Source organism: Hippoglossus stenolepis, chromosome 18 (genome assembly GCF_022539355.2).
Source record: "Hippoglossus stenolepis isolate QCI-W04-F060 chromosome 18, HSTE1.2, whole genome shotgun sequence".
Lineage (NCBI taxonomy): Eukaryota > Metazoa > Chordata > Actinopteri > Pleuronectiformes > Pleuronectidae > Hippoglossus > Hippoglossus stenolepis.
This window is the reverse complement of record NC_061500.1, coordinates 12306307-12323102: the sequence shown is the minus strand read 5'-3', so window position 1 is coordinate 12323102 and position 16796 is coordinate 12306307. Positions and strand designations below refer to the sequence as shown.

The window sequence follows — 16796 nt, the reverse complement described above, 5'->3', positions numbered from 1 at the left end:
TATGAAAATAGAGATTAATTGAAATTAAAATAAATCAGGAGACCCTAGAAACATGCTTAAGTTGTGTAATATATGTATGTGTACATGCAATTAGCAGTTTTATATATGATATAATACTATATAATTTATATCTCGATATTGTTGCAATGACAGGCAGAAGTTAGATTGCATTACACCGATAGACTGTATGCCAAGTGCTTGAAACCTGAATTCTTTTGAATGACCACCAGAGGGTGGCTACACTGGTTGCAAAAAGGAGTCCGTATCTACTGAAGTCTCTGAGAAAACGACTCTCACATGATGTATAATGTTAGTAAACAATTTCATTCTGGGTTTTATGGTCTCAATTGGTAGTTTCGAGTCACGATGCTCATTTCGTAAATTATGTCACCATTTAGAGTAAAATAGACAATAAAGCACAGTATGCTAAGGGACGTGGATATTGTGTAATTAACAGCTGATACCATTCAATAGGTGGGGGTCACAACTGTAGGTGGGAATGATGCAGTGTCCTTGATGGCCTAAGTCAGTCTTGCTGGTTCCAAAATCCAAGATGGATCTTGACAAAATGCCAAACTTGAGGCTTTAAAACGGCAGCTCACAAATCATTGGGTGACATCATGGTGGGTTGATGACACCACAGTTTTGCTTTATTTACATGCTGTATAGAAATTTATTTAATTCAAGGCTTCCCAGCTATGTTGGATAAATGCATAAAAAACCCTTAAACTCAACTTCCATTGTAAAAAATCTACAGCAAACCTGGAATCTTTAGGACCTCAAACATGCCGTATAAGTCTGTAAATCCACACACAGTTCTCTGGATACACAACACTGTTCGCTCCCGCAATGTTTGCTTCCAAATGACAGATCCTCATGTTGGTAGCATTCAAAACCACTCATGTCTGCACATCCACTTTCACAGATGGCCTGGGTTTTCCCCCGGAACCAAACACCGCTCACTGGCAAAGCAAAGCAGTGCTTGATTTCTGTCGCCAGTTTAATGTCTGGGGAGATAGGATGTCTCTTCCTGTCTTGCTCTTATACACTCTGCTGTCTGAGCATCTGTGGGGGGATTATCACCTCAGTGACTCAGACCATTTTGGACTTCCTCTCCTCTCCTCTCCTCTCCTCTCCCTGCCTCTCCAGAAAGGATTCATTTGAGGGATAGCGTTTTATTATGTTTGTAGATGTTATAAAACTGTTGTTGGTCTGTGGAATGTTCTCATGTGTTGGACATGTTTATGTTAGAATGGTTTTAGATTGGGTTTGGATGAAAGCACTTTGAGCATATATTTTGATTTGTGTGAGATTATCAGAAGAGTGTGTTTATTTATTGTCTGTACAGCATGTTTCCCCATGTGCATTTCTGGATAATCATCACGAGTTTGGTGTGTGTGTGTGTGTGTGTATCTGCGTGCTTGGCTAAGGCTTTGGCCTGAAGCCCTGATGTCATATTTCATTCAGTGTTATGCAAGTAAATAAGTAAATAGCACATTGTGCCTGTCTCTGTTGGCTAGAAGAGAAGTCCACATTTCTGTGTCTGCACTGAAGCATCTATTCTCCAATGGAATAACCTCCCACCTCAGCTGCCTTCTCTGCTGTCTCCACAGACCACTGAAGTCTTTACATGTTCAAGCACCAAGTTGCAGGTGGAACAGGTGAAATGGAAAAGCAGATTTTACACTATTTTACAAAGGTTTAGACTCATTTGGAAGGCGTGCTGAGATTATTTTTAGCCACGCTGATAGTATTAGAATGCTGGTCTATTGATTTGCAGAATGAATTAACTGGATGGATGTTTTACAGATATTCATGGTCCCCAGTCAATGGCTCCAATTTGGTAATTTCCATGTATCCTGTAGGCTCTCTGGTTTGTCACAGAATTTTGCACAGTGACAATGATGTTTCTTAGATGATGTTTCTTAGATGATGTTTCATAGTGACTTTGTTGGCTTTATCTCTACAGCTACTATGACTGTGACTTGAGTGAAATATCCCATCTATTGAATGGATTAACATGACATTTGGTACTGGCAATCATTAGTGGGATAGCTTTCATGCTTATCTTTGATAGCGCCATCATCAGGTCAAAATTCACTTTGTCCACTTTATGTCCACTGGTAACATTCCCATCACTAAAACTTTTACTTTCTTTTTATCGCTTAAATTAGTTAATTAGTTATTATGAGCATTTTTCATCCAGTTAAACTGAACCCTTAGCTATTGTCAGGGCTAAGTTGTATTTGCAATTTGAGTCATGCTAAGTTTTCTGTCATTTAATTTATAACTTTCATTTAGCTTCTGCATGGAGCAGAACAGAAGAACAAAGGAACAATCCTCAGATGTTAACTCGATTCATACTGATCTTAATTCAGACTGAAAATAACAACTACTGCAGCCTTGAAGATAAGCAATAATTTCCCCTCAGCCGGCAGTCTAATAACAATGGCGTCATTGAGAGCTGTGTGTGTTTGATAATAACCATGATGTGAAGTCACATTAGGTAATGGGGCAGGGTCTTATGAGGTAGAGATTGATTTAAAAGAGATGGATTTTCAGCCTGTGTAATATTTCACTTTGAATTTAGAAGTGACTTTGTGCCAACAGTAATTTCTGTGATCATGGTGATCATTATGTAATTACAAATAATGAATTGCTCTGTAACTTCAGTTTGGACATGACATTCTTCTGTCTTTTCCCCGCTGTATTTTTCCCAGTTATTTTTGGAAGCTTATGTCTTTGTCTACATCTTGTAAGACCTGTAGGCATTCATAGGTTTTCAGAGAAGAAACAATTCAGAGGCTGTTGTGATTACAGACTCATAATAAACAACAGACTTTGTTGTTGCACGTCTCAAAGTAGGATGCCTTCGCTGCCCCCAAGTCCCAAAACCCAGATTCCGATTTCAACGTGCCAGCCACTGTGTCCGTGTGTGACCTTCTCTTTTCCTCACTTTCCCCTCTTCCCTTTCCTTCTCTTCATGTCCTCCTCCTCTTTTTCCACTCGGCGTCCGGCCAGGGCCGGAGCAGCCTGAGCAGTGTAGCATTATTGGGTTTATGTGGTGGGCAGGCAGACAGGCAGAGGGAACTGAGCCAGACGGATAACAAACAGCACCCACTAAGGTAAAATAGAGCGAGAGAGAGAGTGTGTGTGTGTGTTTGTGTGTGTTTGTGTGTGTGTGTGTGTGTGTTAGAGTGCAGGAAATGTGGCTGCCAGACCAGGCTCTCTGACACTGTTGGGCTAGTCACTGTGGTGCCAGTGATGAGATGAACAGGGCTCCGTCACAACTTGGCCCTCCCTCTCTCTCTCGATCATGTTTTCTCTCCCACTCCTTCTCTCTCTCTGGCCAGTCGAGGGAAAGAAGAGTGTCGTGCCGGGAGCAAGAGAGACAGACTGACCAGTGCAAATTACATTATTTCTCTCTGGGGGATTTCTTTTTATCATGAAGCACTTTGTTGATGTTTAGCTCCAATATAAACAAATTCATTCTCCTCTTTACTGGAATTGTGAACACATTTCTACAAAGCGGCTCTTTACTTGTCGTCAGTGAATTTAGAGGCAAACCAACATATAAATCATCGATGTTACTTAGATTTTCCTCAGTCACAAGTTGTTGAAAAGAAGCTCTTCGTCAGAGAAAGGAGAAAAGTACATGAAAAGCCTTCATTTTGTCATGCATAATGGTTTGAAACTTTTATGACCACTCTTAACGTCACAGGGTGTTCATCACTTACAAGCTCTTCCTTTGTCATCTCCTTTTCCTCGACCAAAGCTGCAAGAGGAAGGCGACAGGATTTGACCTCCCTTCTTCTCCTTGAGTTAATGATTTTTTTTATATAGTACGAGGGCCTTGTACACGAAGCGTGTCACCCCTCTAATGTTCCAAAAGTAATCTGTCCTTGTATACTTGACTTAAATCTTATCTGGTTCAGTAACCGCATAAACAGATGACGTTAGTGTGTCATAGTTGGGTGGATCAGGATGACTTTTATGACATTACTTTTACCTCTAGGAGAGCGTGTGTAAATTCAGCCAGGAGAGTTGTTCTGCTCTTCCAGCTTTTGCCACTAGATGCCACTAGATGGCAACAAATCTACTTGGCTTCTCTTCAAATTCAGTAGCATGAATCAGTGAGAACCTACCACACACACACACTGTGTCTCACTACAGCTTGCTCCATGTATTCTGTCTGGCTAGACGTGCAGGAGCCAGAGGCTGTCATTGTGTACCTTGGTGTTCATGCTTCTCGTGCTTCTCGTGACGCCTGAAAGCACCAGCACTTCAGTTACTCTGCAGGAAATGCAGCTCTCTCTCATCTCTCCCATCAAGAAAAACCAAGTCCGCTCCAGTTGGCCAGTAGTTCCAGTTTCTCTTTGCGCTGTGGCGCCGTCTATGTTGTTTCAAATTTCAGGTTCTGCAAACCACCGTACATGATTCCTTTGTGCTTTTTTGGCCTCGACTACATCAGTCTGACCTCACGCACCGTTTAACTTTCATTTACCTATGAAAGGAAAAGCAGTTGTAAGATTGAGGAACTGCAAGTAGGGACAGTACTTTGGTGCTTTCTATTAAAAAGATTGACACGCATAACCTCACAGATCTTTCGATTTTGCACCGATTACTTCTTTGTTGTACTGAAATAGAGTTGCCGCTCTCAAAACCCTGCTAAAGTTTACCTAAATGAACAACAAAGGAGGTGTGTCAGAAAAGATAGACAATTATTTTCCTGTACTTAACTAAAAGTTGAATAAATATATAAATTATTGGTAGAAAAATGACGAAAATGAAAAAGACGTATACCTACATACTCAACAAAAATACAAGTACAATATAACTAGACTGACACTCGGTAGATGTCATACCTCCAACAAGGCTCAAGAGTCCCCTTAAATTTAATCTAGCTGTACCAAATTTAACACACTTATAGAAAAAAGGCCCTATCTCACAATGTGTTGTGCAATCTTGCTTACACACAAACCAGCCAACAAGCAAAGGAACAGGGGTGATAACATAACCTCTTTGGCAGAGGTAGTAATGCAGGAAGAAGTAAATAAATGATGAAAAGGAACAAAGGAGTTGTTGAGTGTATATTTTTATCCGTGTGGGTTGACCTGCCTCTCTTTTTGATCTCCAGGTGGGCTGTGGAGTGTCTTCACATTGGGTGGAGCTGGCGGCAAATCAGGCATAGACCAAGAACAGAACCCCTTACCTTTGTCTAATCAGAGCCTTCTGTTACTACTGGTCCTCGCCAATCTAACAGACGGGCCTGACTGGCCCAACCCCTACCGCCAGGCTATTACTTGTTTCAGAAACACACAAGGTAAATATATTTACTGGAGACCCACTGATATACTTGTTAAAAATTGTCATATGTCATCTTCCTGAGTGTTATATATTTTTCCTCTGCCCGTGTAGACACATCATCGCTGCCCGTGGAGCCACCTCACACTTTCCAAATCAATTTCAACAGTCTGTACACAGCGCTGTGTGAACAGCAGCGCTCCGATCAGGCCACGTTACTGCTGTACACCCTGCTTCACCAGAACGCCAACATGAGGACATACATGCTCTCCAGAACGGACATGGACAATCTGGTGGGTAGAACGGGAATGTAGACTTTAATTTTGATTGTGTTCATTTACAGAGCGTGGTGCACACAGCCATGCATATTCATTATTCCAATCTACATCTGACTTTTCTAGCAAAGTGGAAGCAAAGAAAGAATCCAAGCGTGATTGGTCAATCCCCAACAAAAACACATTATGCAGCTCTTCCTTACACACATGCATATGGCCATGAAATTATTTCATCTCGGGCCAATGCTATGGCTCAGTAAACACACAGGATGTATGCAGTGGCAGCTGGTGCTATTCTGTCCATGTGGGACTGTGCCAGTTATTCCTTATAGCGGAGCGAATGTACTGAGGCAATAAGTGAGCGAAAATCAATCTATAGCACAGCATGTCAGATGGTTTTATATATAGCACAAGTATGGTGGACCATCACAAATGAGGCTGTTTGACTGACACCGTATAACCCAATAATTTGGTCTTATTGCAGAGGAAGAGGGAGTAGCAGTTAAAATAGTGCGCACAGATACGTTTGGCCGATATTTTAGCAACAGAAAACCACAATTTTGCAATAATGGCTCCACATGTGCAGGCAATGACCTTAATTAACAGTCACATTTTACACTGTAGGTCTATTAAAATCCTTTACTTCTGATATCACTGTGACCTTTCTGTGTTATTCAATATTTATGGCTGCTATAATAAAATACCATCATTAGCTGATCTAGCTTGAGCTTATTATGTAGGGGGGCTACTAATGAGTCTTGCTACTTTCTCTGCGCCGAACAATAAAGCACTGCTGCACGACAGCATAATGAGCTAACACTCAAACTGTGTGAGCCCACTGCTCACCATGCTAACTACTTTCACTCTGACTGTGTGCTTCTGTCTGTTCTGCTTACCTCTTATATCTAGCATGTCTCCACCTATAGCATTATGATCCATAATTCAGGAGCGTCAAAAAACATGTAAGGATGTAAATCTCGACTTCGCAACTACCGTCTGCTCTGCTGCTTTTTTGTCTTATATGAGTTGGTGCTATGTTAGCACCACAGGTGGGTTAATTAGATTTTATGCAGTACGGACCCTATGATCCGTAGAATAGGTTTTTATCATTCATATTCATCAGTTGCAAAAACAGATGTTCACATTTCCGTCCACTGTTGGTGGTGCAGTTTATCCACTCATGTTGTTTTCTTGTTTCTTTGCTCACAAATTGCCAGAACATTTGCAAATTCTCATCGTAGTCACCAAAATCCAAAAATAAGAGAGCAGCGGTTGATTAGTAGTAAATACAAAATTAAAAAACAAGAAAGTGCTGTTGATTTAACCCTAACCCAACATCCAAATGGTTAACAAGGATTTTGATGAAAGTCACCTACACATACAGTATGCTCTAATCTTCTTCCTCCTCTTCCTCTCAGGTGTTGCCCATCCTTGAGATCCTTTACCACGTAGAGGAAAGAAACTCTCATCACGTCTACATGGCCCTCATTATTCTCCTCATTCTCACTGAAGACGATGCCTTCAATCGTTCCATCCATGAGGTGGTGGGTAGACACACACAAGTGATACACACACAAGTTATACACACACCGGTCAGGTTTCAGGAATTACCACCGAAAACTTCCATTACCTGCACTTGTTGGGATTATAGTACATGTTTCCTCATTCCTGTCTCAATTCTGGTTTCAGGTATTGAAGAGCGTCTCATGGTACACAGAGAGGTCATTGACGGATATCTCTCTTGGCAGTTTGCTCATCCTGGTGGTTATCCGCACCATCCAGTTTAACATGACCCGGACAAGGGTAAGATAAACATGTATTCGTGCACACTCGGAAACATGACATGTAATCAGAAATCAATCAGCTGTAGACACATTTTGTGACTGTATATAAAGATGGACAACACGACAACTCAACAAAAGTGAAGCTAAAATATTTCCATCATGCCCTGGTGGTCATAAACACTGCCTCCTCCATGTTCGCAGATGGAACATGGGCCAAGCCAGTCCATGCCAAAAAAGATTTCCCATGAAGATTTTTGTCATTTTAAGTAATTGTTATAAAACTGCTGTAAGGTCAAGTGTTTGTTTTTAATTACCTCTGCTAAGAAGGTTATGGTTTCATCTGCGTTTAGATTTTGTTAGTTCGCAAGTTTACGCAAAAACTGCTGAACCTATTTCCACAGAATTGTGTGGAGGAGTGGGACCTTATCCAAAGAAGAACATGGAGAGGATCCGTATAAATGGGTGGATTTTGTTTTCACTGTCTTTAACATGGCGAGATAGGGAATTAGCCTTGACAGAATTAGGTGCCCAGCTAGTTTCATCTGTTTGTTTATTGGTAGGACGATTACGCACAAATGATCAATCTGATTTCCATGAAATTTGGGGAGGGGTGGGACATGAGCCAAAGAACAACCCAAAGAGGTATGCGCTCTCCAAGCCCCCTTAAAACAGGCTGAGACGTCATGATTGACAGCTAAGATTGACTCATGATTGATAAGGCGGGTGTATCGGCAGGACCATGATACTGTGGCTCCACTCTCCAATCACCACTGTGCAGACCCTGGCTCCAAATGATGTCATCCCTCCAAGATGGCATTGCCACTATCTGGAATATTTTGACTTAGTTTTTGTACAGTGGAAGGAAGAAGATACGTCTTGTCCCTCTTGGTATACATTGATCCCAATAGTGATGTAATCCATTCATGAACTCTAAAGAATGAAAAAAACACAATTTCATCTAATAGTATCATCACTGTTGTGTGTATGTTTGTGTGCGTCTTTCCTAGGATAAATACCTCCATACCAACTGTCTGGCTGCCCTTGCCAACATGTCAGCCCAGTTTAGATGTCTGCACCAGTACGCTGCCCAGCGCATTATCAGGTGATGAACAAAAGATGATATATTAACAGTTCTTCTATCCATTCATTTCCCATACAGCCTTTTAAAGCTTTAATGTGGATCTTACCATCTTGTTCTAATAGATTCATTATCTGTGAGAATATTAAAAGTAGCTTTACATATAATGGCCAAGCTTATTTTTATCAAGTGTGGCCTGTCTGTATGTTCTCTGGTGGTTTAAATTAGCGTGTGAATCTTGACCTTTAGAAGTTTTACAGCCTGTTATATGGATGAAACCCTTAGTATATGTAATTTGTTATCATTATAACAATACAAATGGTAATATTATACATTTAGGAACCATAAATGGATAAAATAATGATAAAAGAATGTCTACTCGATGCACTGAATTAAAGGCATGTCAGATGAAAATACTCCATTACATTGATGAAAATCATGTATATTATTTCATAATTAATGAAAAACATTGTATAGCAATGTTTGATCTGGTGTATTTTGTTGTATTAATGATTTGAACCACAGATTTAAAAGAAATAGCTACCACTTTATAAATCACACATCAGCACATTTTTATTGGCTCACATTAAACATTGTCTTACGAATATTAAATGTGCTGAGTTTGCTTCTTTTCTGGCTGAGAAAGAGAAGAGAGTCGAACTAAAAGACAAATCTGCATTTCAGAGAGAGAATCTGGATGCTCACCCTATAAAAAAAACCTTATATATATATATATATATATATATATATATATATATATATATATATATATATATATATATATATATATATATTACGGTTAAAATGGTAAAAAGCAGCCCCCTGTCAAAGTGTGCCTAAGACCTTCCTCAGCACATGTATGTGATTAAGGTCTGTTTAAACCACAGGACACAATGTGTTGATGATATGACATTGTAGTTTTATAGACTAAAATCAACAGCATCAGTAAGCGTGTAACACTGTCAGACAGGGTGTATTCCACCTTTATTAATTACTGCTTTATGTAAGCTGGAGGCCTCGGAACAATCATCTGCACCAGATTTAAATAAAAGCGTCCGTGTGAGTCAAGCAAAGACGCCAATGGAGAGACAGAAAACAAAAGGAACGGAAAGTCTAATTCACACAAACGCGCTCTTTTGTTTTTGTGATTCATGTTGACTCAGCAGAAAATATTTATCATTGCAGTAACTTGAGAGTCTACGGCAGAAAAGACTAAGGAATGAAATATTGAGAGAGGTGTGTCTGTGTAGAAAATAACATTATGTAACACGAGGGAACGGAGGGAAAGGGTTTGGCCCACAAGGACACGGAAAACTTGAGAGGACAAGGTCCAAATCACAAACACGTGCGCACACACACACACACACACACACACACACACACACACACACACACACACACACACACACACACACACACAGAGACATCAACACACGCACATCAAGTCATTCGTGTCTGTTTGTTAACTCCAGTCACAGGGGGAGAGGAATGTTTCCTTCCCTGACAGCGCGCACACGTTCGCGCACACTCAAGGATCCTCTTATCTCCCCGCCCATGTCTCTCTCCATATCTGTGACTCTCCAGTGTTTTGAGTCAGAGAGGAACGCCGTCTGTGAACGTGTACATGTCCGTCCTGTGGTGATGTAGAGCAAACCGTCTCCATGTCTGACTATAATGATAATGATGATGATGATGATGACTATGATGGCCTGGGCTGGGTTAAACCGACTGGCTGGCTGCTAGATAAAGGGAAATTTCCTGGCAGGAATTTCCACATGGCAGCCAGACACGGCTGAACTCTTCTCCTTAATTGACTCTAAGAGAGTCATGGCTGGAGCTGTTTATTTACAAGCAGCACTGGGTTGAGCTGCCCCAACTACTGCCCGTCATATTTCCTTGTTATTGTCTATTCATCATTTCTCTCTATCTATTCCCTTTTGGCCACAATTTGACACAAATATAAGTCTGTATTGAAAAAGAGAAGTTGTGATAAAGGAAGGTTTAAACATATTTTATAGTATCTGCTTTTACTTGCTGCACCTCACCATCAAATGCCTCCACTCCACCAGAAAGCCCCAAACAAATAGCTGGGGTGCTGCAATTATTGCAATGTGGCTTGAGATCAGGTGGGGGACCTGTTGCACATTTTACTACCAAAGTTTCAGTTTAATAATTCTCTTAAAACTTGAGCATCGGGCTGCACAATTGATCATATTGAAATCTTGATCTCGATTCACACCCATACGCAAATTAATTTGTAATTGACAACGATTCTGCATTTAATTTGGTTTAAATAGTCAACCAGTGACATCTCAGAGTAACCCCACGTGATGCAGATCAGCACAAATGCAGCAGTGGAATAGAGCAAGAGAAAAATGGAGAAACGTTTGTGCTAAGGACAAAGGTGCCCCGTAAATGCCAGCTTGAGAGCTCTTGCTGCAGCTTCAGGTTTGGTTCCAACCTGGCCCCATTTCATGCTTACTGTCATACCAAACCCAGATGAAGGTGGCGACAACCAGATAACCAAACCCACTGTGCTCGTACTGAAAAAAGGTTCCCATTCTTTGGTGTGGAGGTTTTTTGGGATTCAGGCAAGACGATGAAAGTCAAAACCACGTACATTGCAAGCTGTGTTTTGCCAGCACCACCACAGGTTAACACCACAGATTTATATAATCACCTTAAAAGTCACCACAAAGTGCTATATGACAAAGCTGTAAAGGCCAAGAAAATGTCAGGAGAAAATCTCATCCGCCCTGACAGCACAATAGACCAGGAGCGATCATATTTTTTGTTTTGTGGTCTATGAGTGAAACAAATATTTAGCTATTGAATAAAAAAAATCCAGGCAAGAAAATTGCGATTCTCATTTTTCCAGACTCCAGTGCAGCCGTACATAATCTAATCCTTAAAATGAAAATGCAAAAATATATCATACAAATAATCCTATTTTAAAGAAGGACACGTGACCACCCAGTGTGTGCGTCCACTATTCAGAAAAACTGAATCTTTTGGACAGGTGAAGACAGACCACCTATACGTTGACCATGTCTGTCATGATCTCAGCCTTATAACTGATTTTGGGATTAGGCCGGCGGTTTGTAAATCCTCCCGGGTCGCCGCTTCCTATCCATGTCCTTCACTGCCTTGACATAAATGGGAGGATGTGACAGAGCAACTAGTCAAAGTGCGTTATTGTGGGCAGGGGTCCCAGGTGGGGCTCCCTTGGTGGTCTCTCGTTTGAATCTGACTAGATACTACAACAGGTCCTATTAAGTAGATGTGGCTCCTTTGACATGAGGTCTCTAGATAACAGGTAGACCTCCATGTCGCTGCTCAGATACCTCCATCCACCTATCATTCGGCCAATTAGCCTGGATAAAGAACGCTGAGAGATGTTGTGCGTTTGTGTGTGCGTGTGTTTTTCAGTGCTGACAGATGGACAGGTGTTGCTCTAAGGGACTTTGAGTTGAGATCTTTGTGCGTTTAAGGCTCCTTTAGCCCTTCGCTGTCATTGAATTTAATTTATTTTTCGATTTTGTTCCTTGATTAACACACAAATTAAACATTTAACACCCTTGGGGGCTCATAGAGGGATTATTAAAAAGTAGTAATTAAAACAGAAGGTCATTAATGAGTTTAATAACAGTTTATGATAAATAGGGTGGTCAAAAAAGCGGGGAAAAATTGTTTTATACAACCAATATTTTCGAACATTTTTAAAGGTTTCGTTGGAGTTAAACGATTCCAGATGATAGTCTTGACCTGTGGCTAAATAAAAGCCAGGTTAGAGAAAGAGTTGTGATTGTAAATTGGTGGTAAATTAAGCATAATCTATTTTGACACATAATTTTCATGATAATTTCGTTATTCCAGATCTCTAATAGTAATGTGTCTAAAACTGAGGCTTCCCACTTCAGTTGAGTACAATTTAATTATTTACAGCACATTAATTAGTGGTCTGCATGGACAGTATGATGACTTTGTATTTGGGTTATTTTGACTTCATAGATGTGTATCATCCATAGTCAATGTTGCTCTGACTCTATTTTGCCTTCTCTCTCTTTGTCTCTCTCCTGCAGTTTATTTGCTTTGCTTTCCAAAAAGCACAACAAGGTTCTGGAGCAGGCAACACAGAGTCTTCGAGGCAGACAGGCAGACAACACAGCCTTGCCCGACTATGTGAGTAACACACAGACACACAGACACACACACACACACACACACACACACACACACACACACACATACACACACACACACCCCCTGTCTACTCTCAGTTTGTTAGTACACACACACACACACACACACACACACACACCCTGTCTACTCTCAGTTTGTTAGTGGTTACCAAATTATGTCTACTTGGGTGAGGACCAATAATTGTTGAAAGTCTTGTGAAATTACATGAATTTGCCCATAACGCTGCATGAAATTTGATTTTGATATTGTCAAGTTTAGGAATTTCATTTATCTATTACATTCATTTTCAAATAGTCATGTATATATAGTAGCCAAAGCCCAAATGTTTGTGTTTAGCAAGCTAATATGACAGTCAAGTCAATTGTTGTTAACTGTCATCATTAAAAAGCGAATAATGTACTTCCCAAAATATTAAACTGTCCGTTAAAAATGATCCGTTCAGTCTGATAAATGGTCGACGTAACCCAAACTATTTTACTCGAACAAGGCACAATTAATAATGATGGCATTTAAAGTTGAAGCTGTAACAAGCAAAATTATCTGTATTTTCTTTTTGTCTATGGCAAAAGATAACATTTTACATTTCAAGTTATATTGACTTGTTCATCTTTCATTTGAGAATGTAGTTTTTAAATTTAATGCTGGAGTTTACCGAATGTAAGTGCTGCACACCCACTGTCAAGTGGCAGTGCAGCTTCGTCTACACTAGCCCTTTGTCTTTTTTCTCATTACTTTCATGGTTCACATACACACACACACACACATAATTTGCATTGAAATAGTTTCCACTTCTAGACTAATATTTGATGAAACTATTGAGCGTTTGCAAAACCGAACGTTCAAATCAGGCATTCGCAGCGGAACCACGGTAATATTGAAATGTCTCTGAAATATCTGTATTAATCTGAAATTGAAATCTTAACAGCACAGCAGCAGTAATGTGCTGGGAAAAGTGTCTGAGCTCAGACCAATAAGTTATTGGGCATGTTGTTTCAATAATGACTAGATATGGATCTTAGTAACAGCCACATCTGAGCAGTGGGTGCACTGTGTTGACTGTTGACTATATATAATTGTTGATATTTGTTTTCAGGCACCTCTGCCCTCAGGTTTGTCTGTCTACGTCTCAGTCTGGCTGTCTCATTAGATTTGCATGGTTCTAGATAAGTGTGTGTGCGTGTGTGTGCGTGTGTGTGTTTGGGGGTTAGGAGGTCCCCATAGATGCCCTTAGGTGTTGGGGAAACAAGAGCGTATTTGAATGCTCCTTCAGCCATGTAGTGACTGTCTGATGTAGCCCTACGAACAGACATCAATGTAAACACAAACACTCATCAAAACATATAAAATGCAGTTATCCAGCTTTGTTTTTATGCTTGCTACCTTCAGGGCTTATTTTAATGTTCTGTTTTATTTAGACACTTTCATATACACATTATATATGACTATAAATGGAAGACGGGCTGCTTTACCATGATTAAATCTTCTCTTTTCAAGATTTCACTTCAGCCAGCCGTTCCCATGAGAGTCCACAGTGTTTTTAACAGTAGTGACTAATATAATGAGACAAATTCATTGCGCGAGGTCAAAGTGTGAGGTCGCCTGCATAACAACGTTTTCGCTTTTGAAAATGATTCATTGTGCCGCTCAAGGGCACAAGGCACATTTCTAGTACAATTCTTTCATGAGAATTTTATATTGAAGTTCTTTTTCCTATAATAGCCTCTGACATCTAGTCTGGGTCATAGACTTTAAAGACAGTGCTGGTCAACATTTTTGGTACAGTTATCCTTGAGCTTAGACTATACTAACTCAATGTGACATTGGTTCCCATGTCTACAAAGCTACTTCTAACAGCAGCGAGAAGTCAACGTTTAGCTTCTTTGACATCGCTTGATGAAAAGGAACATGCTGTGTTGTTTGCCCTCTGAGCATGTGGGCACACTCACCCTCCTTAGGTTGTATATTCATTTTGATTATGTCTTGGACAGGAGTTGGTTTTGAGTGTGTTCTCACAGAAGTGCACAATTAGCTTTTCCCATGTGTTTGGTAGTAAACGTCTTGTTCTTAATCAGAGATGTTTTTCGGTGTTTGATAAGGTCTGTTGTGTTGTGCCGTTCAGCAGGAAGAGGACCTTCAAGTCTGGCCTCGATTCTGTCTGTTAATCAATTGTTGCCATTTGTTAGTTCCACTGATTGTGCGCAACTTGTCAGTCTGTGTGAAATCTTCCTCATTATATTATATTCTTATTATAATTATTAGCCATAGCAGCAGTGGCTTTATTGATGGCAGCAGCAGTCAGCTGGTCCACCACTCTGGTCATGACTGAAATATCCGAAGCTGCTTTCAGACATGTACTGAAGTCCCAGCATTTTCCTGAACATTTCTCGAGGGGTCATGTGCAAGAATGCAAATGTCAGTCCGCTCTGACATTTTCTGGAGAGCCTTTGATGATAGGGCCGATGTTGATATGATCCGAACAATAATACATGATTTCTGCAGCGGAATTTATACGTCATGTCCTGCCTCCAGCTCTTCTCAGGCACCAGCCGTCCCCTCAACATTTTCCTGTTGTTCTGAACGCATCTGACCAGGACAATCTCCTGCTGTGTTCTTCTAACGTGAAAGACAAACTCAAACTTTCATATCTGAAATCCTATTAACTAATTAGTAGATGCATATTCAGTTCATCTGGAACCAGGGAAAGTTCTGCATTTTCGTCCAGAAAAATAACCTAAAGATTAAAGTTTTGGAGAAAAAAAATTATATTACAAAATTTACAAAAATGTTTTTTCTGACGGTCTTTTCTCTCGATCATTTCATAAAAAGTCTGACAGAAACAACAGAACTGAGCAGTAGCTTAAACATTAGACTGTTTGGATGGTAATGCTGTGTGACTATGAGATGAAACTCGATTTGCATATAGACTAAATTTTAAGCAAATATCTGGCTCATTTCAGTTGAGTAAAACATTTAATGCAGGATGGAACGTGAAACGTTATCTATGAGCTGGTCATTATTCTACCCTCCTTACCATCAGTATTAATCTTAAAGTCAAATTAACATAAAAAAGTTTGCATACCATTCTTATCTGACCAGTTTTAATGACCTTACACGGTGGCTAAGGTGTGTCAAGCTCTACTGTCTCATTTTGCCAACTCCCTTTTTTCCTCCTCTGTCTCTGGCCCTCCTTTCCTACTCCTGTAGCTGTGAATGAGGCCGTGTAATCGTAAACCACTTGCTCTGGTATTATTCACAAACCCGCATATTTACTTCGGAAGTTTTAAGGATCTATAGGGAGAGATGAAGAGTAGCCAAATGTGAGGAGAAAAAAGAGGAACAATAGAAAGAGGAGAAACTGGCAGTTGAGAGAGTGGGTGTAAGTGTGTTTTTTGTGACGGGGGCATCTGGAAACAATGTAATTTGGCTGCGTCTGGCTCTGGAGAGAGAACTAATGTTTGTTTAATGTGGGATTGTCCCGGACATGTAATTGCTCTCTTTACAAGGGAGAGACTGAGAGGAGGATATGAGAAAAGTCGTCCAGTGCTCGAAGCTGTGGGTCCATTCTGCTTATGTCTCCCTCTTTCTCTCTTTCTTTGTCTGCCTCTTGCTCTCTCTCTCTCCCTCTCTCTCGCTCTCTCTCATATATACACCACCCCCCTACTCCTGCATGTGTTTGTGCTGCTGTGTCTGGTTAGTGTCAGGGAGGAAAGAGTGAAGGGTTAGGGCCTCTTGAGCCCCCAGGGGACTGCCAGAGGCTTCCAGTCCAAGCAGGGCAGCTCTCAGGGGGCCTCACAGTTGCTCTCTGCAGCCTCTGCACCTTTGATTGCAGATGTTTCTTTTTTTTCTTGCCCTTTGAGATATGTGCAGTGACATGCACTATGTGCCTGTACACACTAACAAACATAAGAGAGAAGTTTGTGCAGTGTTGCCTTGCTTTGCATTGTGTGTCACTGTTTATGCTCCCAGCCAGTGGTAGTGGTGATGTTACTTCTCTGCCTCTTAGTCTGTTTACTCTTGCACATTTCTGGGAAGAGACTACAAGCACGCACACACACTTGCATGCACGCACACAAACGCACACCCAGAGCTAGAAGCATGTTGGACCACCCTGTCTATGTGTTTATGTGTGCTGGTTGAGTCACAATCTGTGAT

The 16796-nt window shown here is 40.7% G+C and overlaps 1 protein-coding gene across 3 annotated transcripts in view; it reads left to right on the top strand.

Moving 5' to 3' along the window:
* dym (dymeclin) overlaps positions 1-16796 on the top strand; it is a 48223-nt gene that overhangs the window by 11955 nt on the left and 19472 nt on the right. For all 3 annotated transcript variants that reach the window (XM_035184379.2, XM_035184377.2, XM_035184378.2), the window contains exons 9-14: positions 5138-5323; positions 5419-5597; positions 6998-7123; positions 7269-7382; positions 8371-8465; positions 12524-12623. In XM_035184379.2, the coding sequence (XP_035040270.1) occupies positions 5138-5323; positions 5419-5597; positions 6998-7123; positions 7269-7382; positions 8371-8465; positions 12524-12623 (800 nt within the window). The remainder of the gene's footprint in view (positions 1-5137; positions 5324-5418; positions 5598-6997; positions 7124-7268; positions 7383-8370; positions 8466-12523; positions 12624-16796) is intronic.